This window comes from Ornithodoros turicata, chromosome 4 (assembly GCF_037126465.1).
Source record: "Ornithodoros turicata isolate Travis chromosome 4, ASM3712646v1, whole genome shotgun sequence".
Lineage (NCBI taxonomy): Eukaryota > Metazoa > Arthropoda > Arachnida > Ixodida > Argasidae > Ornithodoros > Ornithodoros turicata.
In genome coordinates, this window is record NC_088204.1 from 11,832,016 (window position 1) to 11,845,305 (window position 13,290).

The 13,290-nt window shown below is 45.9% G+C and overlaps 1 protein-coding gene across 2 annotated transcripts in view; it reads right to left on the reverse strand.

The window, feature by feature from the left end:
• Positions 1 to 13,290, reverse strand: part of LOC135391056 (cholecystokinin receptor type A-like) — a 121,705-nt gene that overhangs the window by 16,230 nt on the left and 92,185 nt on the right. For both annotated transcript variants that reach the window (XM_064621143.1, XM_064621144.1), the window contains exons 2-3: positions 4,346 to 4,812; positions 435 to 845 (exon numbers count right to left, since the gene is read on the reverse strand). In XM_064621143.1, the coding sequence (XP_064477213.1) occupies positions 435 to 845; positions 4,346 to 4,455 (521 nt within the window). In that variant the 5' untranslated portion in view covers positions 4,456 to 4,812. The remainder of the gene's footprint in view (positions 1 to 434; positions 846 to 4,345; positions 4,813 to 13,290) is intronic.

The window sequence follows — 13,290 nt, forward strand, 5'->3', positions numbered from 1 at the left end:
CTATTAGTCATTCAAGTGGTTACGGAAAGTATCATGATTTAACTCGTAGTTTTGATTTCAGTAATTCAAATTCCGATCAATTAATCAAAAGCGTAATATTCGTGTAAGAGTGAACGTGAAATGCAATTTTAAAGAGTAGAGTAAACATTATGCGCTCGCGAAGTATTGTCGGCAAGCAATAGAAAGAAGAATTGAACAAACATTTCGTACAGATGTCGTGATGCACAACGAAAGAATGAATTATGTTGAGTGTTTGATATAACAGACAGAAAATAATAATCACACGATAAGTGACACAAACTCCCAGTTTGTTTAGATATATATCATTTTACAACCCTTTTACCACTGCCCGCCGCTAGTTTTACAGCGCACCAGAGCGCCATTCCGAGCCCTCACCTCCACTTCCAATCTTTCAAAGACCATTCTACACTTACCGTTCTAGCGTCACAGCAACCATATTGAGCACAGACGCAAACGCAGAGATGGTCTCCACGTAGGCCGCCATCTTGCAAATGGTGACACCCGAATCCCACGTGATGACGAAGTAGTGCGCTACGTCCAGAGGAGCGCAGACCAGCAAGAGGAGCAGGTCCGAGACGGCCAAACTGACCAGGAACACACTGGTGACATTCCGCGAAGCACGGTCACCAGCCATGACTGACACCACCGCGGCGTTACCGCTTACTCCTACCAAGAAGGTGATCAAGTATGTGACAACGATGTAAGGAAAGTGCGGGTTGTTCACCCATGGCACCAACATATCTTCGGGGTGCTCGAAGAAGACGAACCCTGACGGTAGGTCCGTCTGGTTATTGAAGGTGAAGTTCCTGGTGCTTTGGAAAGGCCTGGAAGACAAAGAAAATGAGAGCCGAGATTGTTGGGGCTGACGGGGAGTCAGTATTATGGCGAATTCGTGCAATCACTTCGTGGCAATTTTTTTTTTTTTGCCAGATCGCGAGCAGTCGTGTTCGCTTGGTCATAGCGAAGCAATCTCGCATGTTTATGTGGCGCTTTGCGAGTGCCCGGAATTTGCCAGCTAGCACTTTTTTCGCCCGGCCTCGATACGTCCGGGCAGCGGGTAGCCCCACTATATCCGGTGTCGTCACGTCCGCACTGCAAGGGTGCGAGGGCCAGCATTGGGCCGCACGTCCAAGTGCCCGTGGGTTAGCAGAAGGCGAAACCCGAGGACGAGCGACCGCGATGCCCCTTGCGTGATCCAAGCGGCTAAAACCGCTAGGTTCCTGGCACTCATGTTCGGGTGGCAACGGTCACGTGATCCAACGCGGGCAATTTCCGAGCGCTACGCGGTGTTGCATTGAAATGACCACCCGAATCCGCACCTAGGCTTCATTCGCGCTATGGCAACGGGAACGGGATAAGGATTTAAGCGGGTATTTCATTATTTTGGACGGCGGCCTGTGGGACGTTCAGCGTTCTTCTGTAGCCGAGAAGCAGTGCCACAGGACCTGACACGTAACACGCACCCACGTGACACGTAACCATCGCACGTGACTCTAATGTCTCCAGACTCCAGAGCTTACTTGAAGACGAAAGACAGAGGAAACCGTGAAACCGATATTTAAAGTGCCACTAAAAATGACGTTTATTTTGTTTCGTGCTATAAATGAACCTCAGACTCAGTGCTCAAAATAGGAGTGCCGTCAATTAACAGTACACGCTTCCACGAATTCTCGAAAGAACCCTCAAAACTAGTTTCGGTTTCTCCATGAGTAAAGTGACGTCACCAGGGCTACTCGTAGGACCAGCGCGCGTCTCCGCTGTTCTACCCACGTTGGAAGAACTGCTAGTTGCCAAAATTGCCGAACGTGTGGGTACATTATGCGCTCCATGACGTGATACTTTGTAATTAATTAATTAGAAATTAATCATTTTATGACTTTTCCACCACCATGACTCACCATAGTTTTGGCGCTCTATGGCCTTTGTTGCCTTTGTGCCATTAAACACATAATCAATCAATCAATCAATCAACTTTTCCCAGTCCCATAGGGAAACAATATTTTGGAATATGTAGACTGCAATGAAATTAAATTTTATAGAATTACGAAGGCCCGGGATTAAACGCGTAACGGCACTTTAAGAATCCACGTTGTGCGAATTCCGCGTTGTCTGTCTTGTGTAATACTGCGCATAGCTTCGCGACAGAATGTCAATCGGAGCACGTCCGAGTCAGTCTCCCTGTTTTCATTTTCCAATCCAGTCCAAGCCGTACATAAAGAGAAAGGACCATGTTGCTGCTGACTCTCTAACCTGTCGTCGCCTTTTCAATGGGTACGATGAAACCAGATGACATTCCTGGGACAATGCTTACAGTGCTATTCGCGTTATGCATCGATGCCATTCCATTTCTGGTGGCTCGCGACACTCATATTTCTTCGATGTTGTGTTTCATTTGAACAATAACAAACGCCTCCAGGATTTCGGTACAAAACGAAGCGCTCGCGACAGATATAATACCTTCAATGTAACCTCCTCCCCCCCCCCCTTTCACACGCACGCACGCACGAAAGTGGCAGCCGAAGTGTCAATTTGAAGGCGGGAAATAAGAGGTGACGCAGGGGTGCTCTTATACAACATAATCGGTCCGTAGTCGATGGGGTGCCAAGGAGCCACTTGCAAAGGTGCCATGGGAGCACAATGTATTCGTGGTTTTGTGGCCTACGAATGCAGTTTCGGAGCTATTCGATATAGCATTTGGTTTGGAAGAGGCATCGTTCCGATTCGAAATTCGAGTATCTGGAATTCGAAATACAAATTCGGGGAACAAAAAAAAAAAAAAAAAAGAAGTGGTATGTTATTCGGAAAAACCGAATGTTCGTAGAGCGCTAGTCATTGTGTGACTTCTTTCGACCTCGGCAATAAGTCTTATCTGCAGTAAACGACGTAGATTTGCAAATAGCGCCTCGTAGTGCTATAGTCACTCCCCACAACCCACGGGCAATAGAGCTGAAGAATCACTCCTCCACCGTCTTCGAATGAATGTTGCACGGACACCCTCACTCCTGTATAAAATGCGCCAGACGAACACTCCCAATTGCAGAACTTGTCGTGTGGAAGTCGACATCGAGCACTGCCTCCTATCCTGTAACCGGTACCTCTCACAAAGACTCGTCCTCCAACGCCACTTGCGACAACTTGGCTACCTTCGGCCACCCTGCTCGGCCCGGTCCTGCACAACCAGGGGGCAGTTACGACTGCCCTCTTGAGCTTTCTCCGTGCCACCGGCCTCTCGACCAGCCTCTAAGGCCCATTTGTGTATGTGCGTGTTTCTTTTCTCTCTTTTTTTGTTTTCGTTTCCTTTCCTTTTTTCGTTTTTTCCTTTCTTTTCGTTTTCTTTTTATGACAGGAATAGCAAGTCGGTCTATGCCTGACTATAACCTTTCCTCGTTTTTGTTTCCAATAAACATATCCCCCCCCCCCCATAGGCCACAACCCAGCTGCCGAATTTCCCCATTCATTATCATCAGTGTATTTGTTGTTGTTGTTGTTGCTAGTCACTCCTAAACATGTCGCAATAACAACGGCGCTAAGGACTCACTCAGCCCATGCGATGCCGTGTAACACTGCTGTCAAAACGTGTCCATTTATGTCTTTATGCCGATTGGGATATGTCGGCAAGCGCGAAAACGGAATATAGGTGACCTCAAAATTAGGATGCCTAAGACGTGAGACTAGGAGAAGATGGTGATTTTACTGATTTTGCCTCAAGCAACCCCTTCATGGACGTTACAGAAATGGCGGGCGTGTGTAAAGGGAAGGTACTTCAGGACGCAGAGCCACCGCTATTTCGAACAGAGACTGTTCTTCTCCTGGACGCAGTCCTCATCTGGCATGTTATTTAAAGGGTTAGCGATGGCGTGTTAAAGGGCTCACGGCTATTATAGATCTAAAGCAACATGCATAGATGGGAGGAATCCAGGCGTACGTCACCCCTGTGGGAGGAGACTACAAGGTGGGACTGCGAAAGGGTCAGGAATCATAAGTTGGACAGCTCAATGTTGTGTCCTGATGCATTCGTTCCCCCGAAACGACGAAACAGAGAGGTCCAGCAACTGGATTTTAATGAAAGTCGTAAGCCCTGGTAGACATGACGATGGACCAGACCAGTCAAGAGAGAGAGCCCATCAGCTCCCGTGCTGCCCGGTTTTGTTCGATTCGTGCACGAGCCGGCCACGTTTGCCCGCGCCCGACGATGCCTGTGATGATGGCAGTAGAGCGGGACTGACGGTAGCGACACAGTCGTGACAGTCTACAAAGTGCGTCTTGGCACTTTATGGACAAAAGTTTAAAGTAAAAGTAAAGTAAGCAGTAAGCCTATACTAACCTGAAACTGCAGTCCAGGACGTTTGAAGCACTGCTGTTTGCCGGCTGTTGTCCACAGTCGCCGTGGGATGACGTCACTGCAATCTCAAACATGGCTGCTTTGTTGATCATGTCAGGCTCTAGTGAAAGCCTGGTCCCTCAGAGAGTCTTTCACTTAAACGTTTTGCTTCTGGCTGTCAGCATTTCCGTACAAAGAAGATACACATGTACACTGGGACGCAGTACGGCCTCAGCACTAGCTTCTGTAGACGTGTGTCCTTCCCTTTCTGCCCCTTAGGCTCTAAGGTACTTGGCCGAAGACACTGAATAGGGCGTGCACATCTCTTCTGTTTGGAAGCGTTTGCAGATCGTTATGTGATGGGTGCTCGTATGCTTGTTGCACAGCGTAGTTACTCCTCTTGTAACGGTAAACATAGTCGCACGAAGGCCTTGCGAAGGAGAATTGTGCTGCGCCAGGCCAGGGTTTCACTGTAAATAACAACGAAGGATCCACATTAGAACTAGCTTGTCAACATTCGTGGGGTCAGCACAATAACGCACGAAAAAGTATTCCGTGGGACGTTTCCTCAATGTTTTATTTTACGTGAGAAGTTGCGTGAAAGCCAACAGATGGTCCTCGCATAAATGATCCTCGATGATCATGATGCATGGTAACAGATGAACTTGGTGCAATACAGAGGAATATACGGTGCTAAAAATACCAGTGCCGTTGACCCCTAACGATATGAAGAGCAGAGAACTGACTCATCCTCCCTGCTATCGTAAGAAAACCGTCCCTGATGGAATGCTAACAAAACAACAACAACAACAACAACAACATTCACAGAAGACAAATATCTCCCGAATCTATCATAGCTTCTGTAACCGAGCAGACAACGTTTTGTACAAGGATGCGGTATATAGAGTATCGAGTTGCTGACAAACTTGCTAATCCAACCGAAGGGAAGGGCCTCATCAATAACGGACCAGTAGCAACGACCCGTGATTGCTCGCGTAAAGGAACAGGAAATAAAAACAGGAGGACGAACAATTTCCGCTATTTTAGAGCTGAAAAACTCATTCAGCTTGGCTTGTTCTCGAAATGCGGTTGGCAACAATGAGACATTGGCAGCAGCAGCCCGCCACCGCCACGCATAATTTTCTTTTCTTTTCATCTTCTCTGGAATCACTCGTGCTCGAAATGTGTCATCCGGTAATCGAATTTCGGTGCTTCCGTTCTAGGAAGCCCATCTGGGAAAATATCTGACGACGCAAAAGAACCGTTCTTTTCCGCGGGACATTTCTGACTGCCTGTCTGTCTGTCTGGCTAAGTTTGGTGGTTTCTTCTGCCCCTAAACTTTCGTGTGGAAACGCAAACTTGAAGCCGAAAGTTTAGTGGCTGTATCGGGGGCATCTTGATCGCTTAACGGCCTAACGGCGTCATAGGCCACGTGCAGGAGTGCCACGCCCCTCGTTTGTTCGTTGACGTGCAAACCAGCAAGACAGGCAGTTTGTCTTGACGGCGTAGATTAAACACGGCCTACTAGATTATAAAGATAATGTCATAGGTAACCCTTCCCAGCGCCGCATTTGGAAGTTAGCGGTGGCGTTACTCACCGGCACGGTTATTGCTTAATTTCTGCAATACTTTGTATTTCAGCTTACCTTAGTATTTTTGTACAAGCGGTGAATGTCCCACGGGAAATGCTTCTTTTCAAAGTTGATGATCATCATCATTCTACCCGTTTTCATAGCAACTGTTGCTGTCGTCTGCAACGGTAGTAGTACGTCCGCTTTTGCGCGTTCAAAATTCAAATTTCCATTGTCCAATCACGATGTAGATCTCGCGGGCCGATGAGTAGTGCCCCCTAGCGGATTGTGCGAACGGGATCCTCATAGGGGTTGTCCATTATGACATGGTATTTATAATCTAGCAGGTCGTGAGATTAACAGCGTGTGGCTTGTAAGCCCAGCACAACAAGTTATACGTGTCACAGAGAACATTTAGTTGTTAATTTTGATAATAGTTGATAATTAATTTAGTGAAACGGCTCGCAGGGCGACGTCTGGTGGGGAATAATACCCAATTCGTCAAGCAACAGTGATTTATGCTCCCGACTGACTTGCTGCCACAGGGGTGGCATCCAATGTATTGCTCCGTAGACGAAAGCGTGCTGGGCGAACGCAATGCATCCTGGACAGGTCATGGTCGCACGTCACAGCAAACGTCAAGGGACACGTGACCTTAAAGATGGCGTCGTCCGAGGTCGGCGGCCAAACCGTTTGTAAACAATGCGGTTGTTGTTTCTGCGCGGCGTTTTGGATGTCTTTCGATCACGGTAATTATTTTCATCCGATAATCTCGCAGTAAAACGCGCAGTTTTGCACATAAGGCCTCGCAGTCTTGACGACTTCCAAAGATGTGACGACGACCGCGCGTTAAGACTCACTGAGCCGATGCGATGTACTTAAACTATAAGGAGAAATGGGCTACCATGTTGCGGAAGAAGTACCGCATAGTTTACGCTGGCAAAATACGTCCATCTCTTGGCGTTATGACGACGGAAATATGTCCGTAAGCGGCAAAACGACATGTAAACAAAGTCACATGACCTCAAAATGACGTTTTCTATGACGTGCGACCAGGACATGGCAGGTTTGCCAAAAGCACTCACTTGGGGGTAGTTACAACAATGGCGGGTTTGTGTCACCCCTGTGGGGACGGGCGTGCCAGCTTCGCACTGCATTCTGGGGTGCTCCTGTCTACCATGTGACCGCTCACGTGAGCCCCAAGAGCATGCACAGGCCAGCTCCCGAAGCAGACGACGGGAGTCGTGATTGTCTTGCAGTTCAGATATCTGCATTGTGATGAACGCCGGGCGTCCATTTTTGTTTGTGTGTGTTCGGAAGTTTACTCTCGGTCTACCCTTCTGCTACAAGACCGGTCACGGTCTGCAGGACAAGCACGCAGGACAAGAAACACCATTCGTGGCAGCGACCTTTATGGCGACGTTTTGTGTGTTTGTTGCTTTAGTGGTAAAGCTGGCCAGTAATCAAACTTGTACAACAATGGAGGAAATCAAATGAATCTGCAGTTGTAGCACAGCACCAGTTTGTAAAGGATTCAAGATGAGTCTCACAGACAGGGGTACGAAACAACCGATCAAGTACGTACTTACGGAAAGGTTATTCCCGTAACAGAGCTGATTTCTGTTGAATGGCAGCCGCAACCACGGCAAGAACATGTTAACAAAACGTTGTTCCCGCAACTGTGCTCCCATTTTAAGAGTAAATGTCTTTCGAAAAGCATAAAAGCACAGAAAACAGCGCGAGCAACAAAGCATTGCTAAATCGAAACTTTAGAGAGGATCACGTGGTGGACGGGAAGTAATGGCCGTTTTGACAGGAGCGACCGCCAGAGGGGTCCCACGGAAATCCGTTTGAAAGGTTTGAAACGGCCGCTCCCGTGTTTCCTGCCTCCATGACGTAGCCAACTCATTCCGTTTAGAACCAGTGTTGTCCACATGCAAAGTAGTTTCGCCGCGGTGCTTGACCGGCAATGCTCAGTTGGTGACCACTTCGACACAGTGTTGCCTGAAATTTTCTACTGTAATTTTCTAAAACTAATTGAGTGTAATTGGGACGAAAATTGTGATGTAAGAGTGGTGAAGGCTCAACCTACCGAATAGAATAAAGATATCTATAAAGATTCGATAAAGTTCATGAGATTGAACCTCCACTGCGTTATACTATTTAAGCTCCGTACTCATCACAATGAACGCTAAGAAGTGTACAGAAACTACGGTAAATAAAGTCGCACGAATAAATTAAATAAAACATATACAGTACGCATATTGAATTAAACAAAATGCTTTCAAACGAGAAAGATTACGTTATATCTGACGTTCAAAACAGACAGCACATAATTAAGTATCGAGATCAGCTAAAAACCTTTACTGTACCGTGATGGACAGTAATTACGAAATATGCCCGAATAAAAGCACTGAGAGATTACACAGAAGGAACAACAAATGATGAGTAAATTATGCAAGGAAGGCGAATATGATGACTATATAGTACCCAGGCAAAACGTTCCACTTATGTCGGACGATCATCTGATGTTGGGAATCCGATCTCGTTAGGAAGAAATAAGTATTGCCAGTATAAGTTTCTAGATGTATATCTTTATTAGAGAGACATAATAGAATGGTATTGCTCGGCAAATGACATTAACTTACTCATGTTTAGACTTGATATAGTGCACTGCAAAGAAGTAAAAAAAAAAAAAGAAAAAGAGAAGAGAAGATAAACGAAAGAAGTGGAAAAAAAAAATGAAACAAACAAACAAACGGTGTGGAGTTCCGTAGTGGTATGGTTTTTACATTTCTTACCATGTGTTTACTCTAGCGACATCCCACGGAATATCCTAGTGGAAGAAACGAAAAAAAAAAAAAAAATCAGCTCACGGGCCCGAAGTTGCGCGACGTTGCAATATATGAAGTGAAGTCTTACAGCGCACACAGCAGACGACACCGTCAGCTCTGTCGTCTGCTACGTAATAATCTGATATTCCGCAGGACATTCCTCATTATAGGAGATCGCAGAAGGACATGATGTCGAGCGCTCGCGCTCACCAGGGAACAGAAGATCGTGACGTTTTGCGCATCTTCCGCTGGAATATTCCGGGGAATATTGCTCGTGTTAATTCAGGGTTAGTTACACACTTTGTTCACCTGCATCTACGGTTTGACGGGGCAAGATTGCTAGCTGAGAAAAAAAAAAAAAAAAAAAAAGGAACAGACAGGGCAGTGCATGGATATTGAAAAGCAGTTGAAGTGACGTTCAGAGATATCGTATTGCTCAATACACCGCATTTGTTGTTCTCTATCGGGTTCCTGTTAGAGTAAATAGGGTACTTCGTAATTCGCGTTAAATCCGTCTTTATTAAATTTCCGCTCGAATAAGTTTCACAATCTTTTGGCAATTACTTTCGTCTAGAGTACGCAATTTTGGCACCGAAAGCTGAAACTGTTGGATAGTAAGCAGAATTATAATTAGATTGCAGTGAAGTACATTTCAGCTTCTCCCAAGAATCTTACGCAATAAGCATAGACCGAGTCTAAAAGAGTAGATATGCCCGGAGCGACTGTCAAGAACATTCCTTCATTTAATCCTTCAGCTTAATTCCGGGCCCAGCACACCGTTCATTCGGTAACAGAGTGTTTCGGTGACATCTGCGTGCAGTGTCCCCCAGGCTCGCCCATGGCTAATGTTGGGCTCTCTACATGATGACGATACACACTGTTGTACAGAGATCGTCTCCGTGAAGGTTTCTGAGGATCGCGTAGTGTTCTTTAGAGTTTATTCGCTGAACTCACCCCGCTAGAGGGCACCTGCTCCGTAAATGTGAAATCGCCGTCACAATGTATAGGTCCGGCGAGGTTTGGTCGTTAGGTGTCTGTCTGCATTCGCTGCCGTGTGCAATTTAGAAGGTTATTGACAGACCGTGGATTTGCATGTGTTGAATGTGTTTCTCCTGGGTACGCCTGACTTCCAACAGTTCTGCATATATCTTCACGTTTTGGGTCCGTATGACTGCCATAGTACCTGTTTTGAAGTGCATGAATTTGCAAGTTCGTGCATGTTTGGATATTTGCATAAATGCCGACTGCCGAAACGTGCGGAACGTTTAACAGGACCATTGCTCGTTTGCACGGCAGTGCATCTGAGGCTCAGAATATAGCAACAGGCAGTATACGGACACCGTTAGTGTTGGTCCTGAGCCAGCTTCAAAACATTGTAACGTATTTCCCTGGAGGTGATCATATAAAAAAACTAATATACTGTCATGCAATCTATTTGGGCGACACTGAATGCTATGCATCGCTGCAAGGTCAGAGCAGTGACCAAACCTCAGTAAGCCATGCTGGGTGCAAACGTACTTCCGGGTACAAGCGCAAATTAGATACACGTGAGGTAAACGTTCCAAGTGGCTGCTATTGACAAATCCTACCGGATGGCTTGCTTCGGCTAATCCTCGTTGTGTACTGCGCGTGTTACAACAGTTGGGCTAAGCTCCTCCAATCACGAGTCGCTCACGTGCTGATCCTACCAGACAAACATCGAAACTTCAGTCACGGAGATTAACAGCACTATAATCCAGTGTATTGATGCCGGAACGTAGAGTACGAACTAACAGTGTTTGTTTGTTTGTAACGAGAGAAAAAAAAAAGAGGAGACATTGAACTCGTCTCCCGGCTTGTTCTGCTACTCCTAACATAAATTCTCACGCCCCCCTTCCCCCCCCCCCCAAAAAAAAAAAAAAAAACTACTGCTCAAGTGCTCTACTCGCAAGTTCGTTATTCACTATGCACATGTTCGCTATTCAGAAGCCCACTATTCACGTGTTCACTAGCAGTCCACTATTCACAATTATCCACTATTCACATGTTCACTAGAAGTTCACTATTCACAATTATCACAAGATCATGCACGGAGGATCTTAAAAGGTGGTGTCCATCCCACAGCTCAGAACAAATTTCACAAGTGCCGCCAACGCGGCATCTCTCGTGTTCGGAGCCCAAAGTCCCAACACCTTCACTATATTGAAGACACTGCTGTCTAGTCGAGCAAGTGTAGCTTTTAGTGTAGCTCTTTGAGACGCGTACCTAGTGCAGTGCATTATAATATGCTCACTGTTCTCCACCGTTGCACAAACCGAACAATTCGATGAGTCGGCTTTTCCAACTAACAGTGTATTACCCTCCGTATCCATTTCTTATTCGCGTCTGAGGCGCGAGCAGCTTGAGGAGATGTTGAGGTCGCGCAAAAACAAAAAAAGAAAAAAAAAAAGAGAAAAAAAGCAAAATAATAATAATAATAATAATAAAAACCGTGTTTCGAAGTTGACGCTTTGCTGCATATTTCATTCACTACATGTTTGTACAGTTTACGTTACGCAATTACACGAATGTTTCACGGATTTTTAGTGCATATAAATCAGCGGTCTGGTTATTAACGTCGGGGCTATGAAGCAGGAATTATTGTACCAATAATGTTCACGCAGTGCAAGAACGTAGAAACAGGAACTGTATACGGTGAATGTGAAGCGGATGAAAGTCGGGCAGAGACGGCGAACGTAATCCTGCTAGCGACGGTGGCACACGCTGGAACGACATCATGCGAATAAAGACTAGGCCAATTTCGCGGAAGGAAGAGGCTGAATGAACAATGAGGACGAAGGCGACGCTAAGCCTCACCGAAGTTGCAGATAGTAGAGTAAATTGCTGAATCAATAATTAGTACAAACATAAGTGTCGCATTTGTCCTAATTGTGGATTCGGCCTCTGCAATGTACGGTACCATCTGATGCAATTGCCGCGTGCCTCGGTTTGTGCGTCCGTGTGTGAATGTGAGAGTGCATGGAAGAAAATGTAAGAGAGAATGAGCCAGAGTGGATGTGCGTGTGTCCGTGCTTTTTTGAACGAGGCCTCGCGGTATGTTGACGACAGCGCGATGTCGGCGTATCTTTTCACACCTTTAAAGGTGTAATAGCGTGCATGGCGCACGCCTTTTTAGGTGTAATTTTGGTAACATCATAATGGAGCACGGTTTCGCACAAATTTTCTTTACTCGAGTGTTTCCGTCCTTCAAAAATTCAGTCTTGCAACATCTCAACATTGTTCAACAGTATTGTAGACACTTGCGCGTGCTCGATTATCGCTGGCGATGCATATATGCATTAGCTCGTACCTGCGATATCCAGGACATAATGAAAGCAAGATTTGCACTGACACTTGGTCTTTAGTAATGCTTTCCGAATTTTGTAAAATATCATCCTGGAGATGGAATGTTACACAACCAGATTGAATGTGCATAGCACACACCTTTAAAGGTGTGAAAAAGTTTACAGTGTAGTGTACCGGCTACCGGAGAGGTGCGTGTTCGAACACCGCCACCAGGACTCGTTGATTTTAATGCGTTAGTGTTAGGAGCGTCAAAGTTGAAAAAGCTGTGTGTACGTACGTACGTACGTACACACAGCTTTTTCAACTTTGTAACGTGTGTAACTTTGTAACGTGTAACGTTGTGCTTTTTCAACGTACGTACGTACGTGTGTGTGTGTGCGTGCGTGCGTGTGTGCGTGCGTGTGTGTGTGTGTGTGTGTGTGCGTGTGTGCTAGTAGCTAAGAGCAAGACGTAAGAGTAAGTTAAGGTAATTAGAGGTAATTAAAGCAAGAAAGTTGGGTTAAAAGATAATGAATGTAACATATGTAAGTAAGAAAAATATTAAATGAAATTAAAGATTACCGAAGATAAATGCAGGTTACCGGAGGTAATTAACGTCAATTAAAGGGAAATTGAGAGTAATTAAAGCAAGTAAACGTAATTAAAGTGAATTAAATGAAATTCAAGATTACCTCAGGTAACCCGCGGTTACCCTCGGTAATTAAAGGGAAATTGAAAGTAATTGAGGCTAATTAAAGGTTAATCAAATGGACTTACATATGGCAATTGAAAGTGTCGAACCGGAAGTCAAGTACAGACCGGAGGTGGACAACCGGAAGTCAGGATAGACCGGGAGTCGGCAACCGGAAGTTGAGTTGGACAGGAAGTGGACAATCGAAAGTCGTTATTTCGTCAACTGCCGTTGCTTGGGGAAGGATCACATGTCTCTCTCCCCAACCCTTTCCCTCGGGGCACGGAGCAGCCTATTCCCAGCAGGGCGAACACACGTCTCCCACGCGTGCATCCCGTTCTATAAGCACGCTGACAAATTCAGTTGGACAAAAGACGGCGTGGTGTCATCTTCCGGTTCCGTGTGTCTCCTTTCTTTTATCAAATTTAACCGTTATGCACCAGCTAGTCTGCGCCCTCTCCCTTCCGTCTGATAATTATATACCTGCCGCCCGCACGGCTGGTAGCATATGGTGTGCTTGACACTGCCAGGTAATATCGCAAGCTCTCT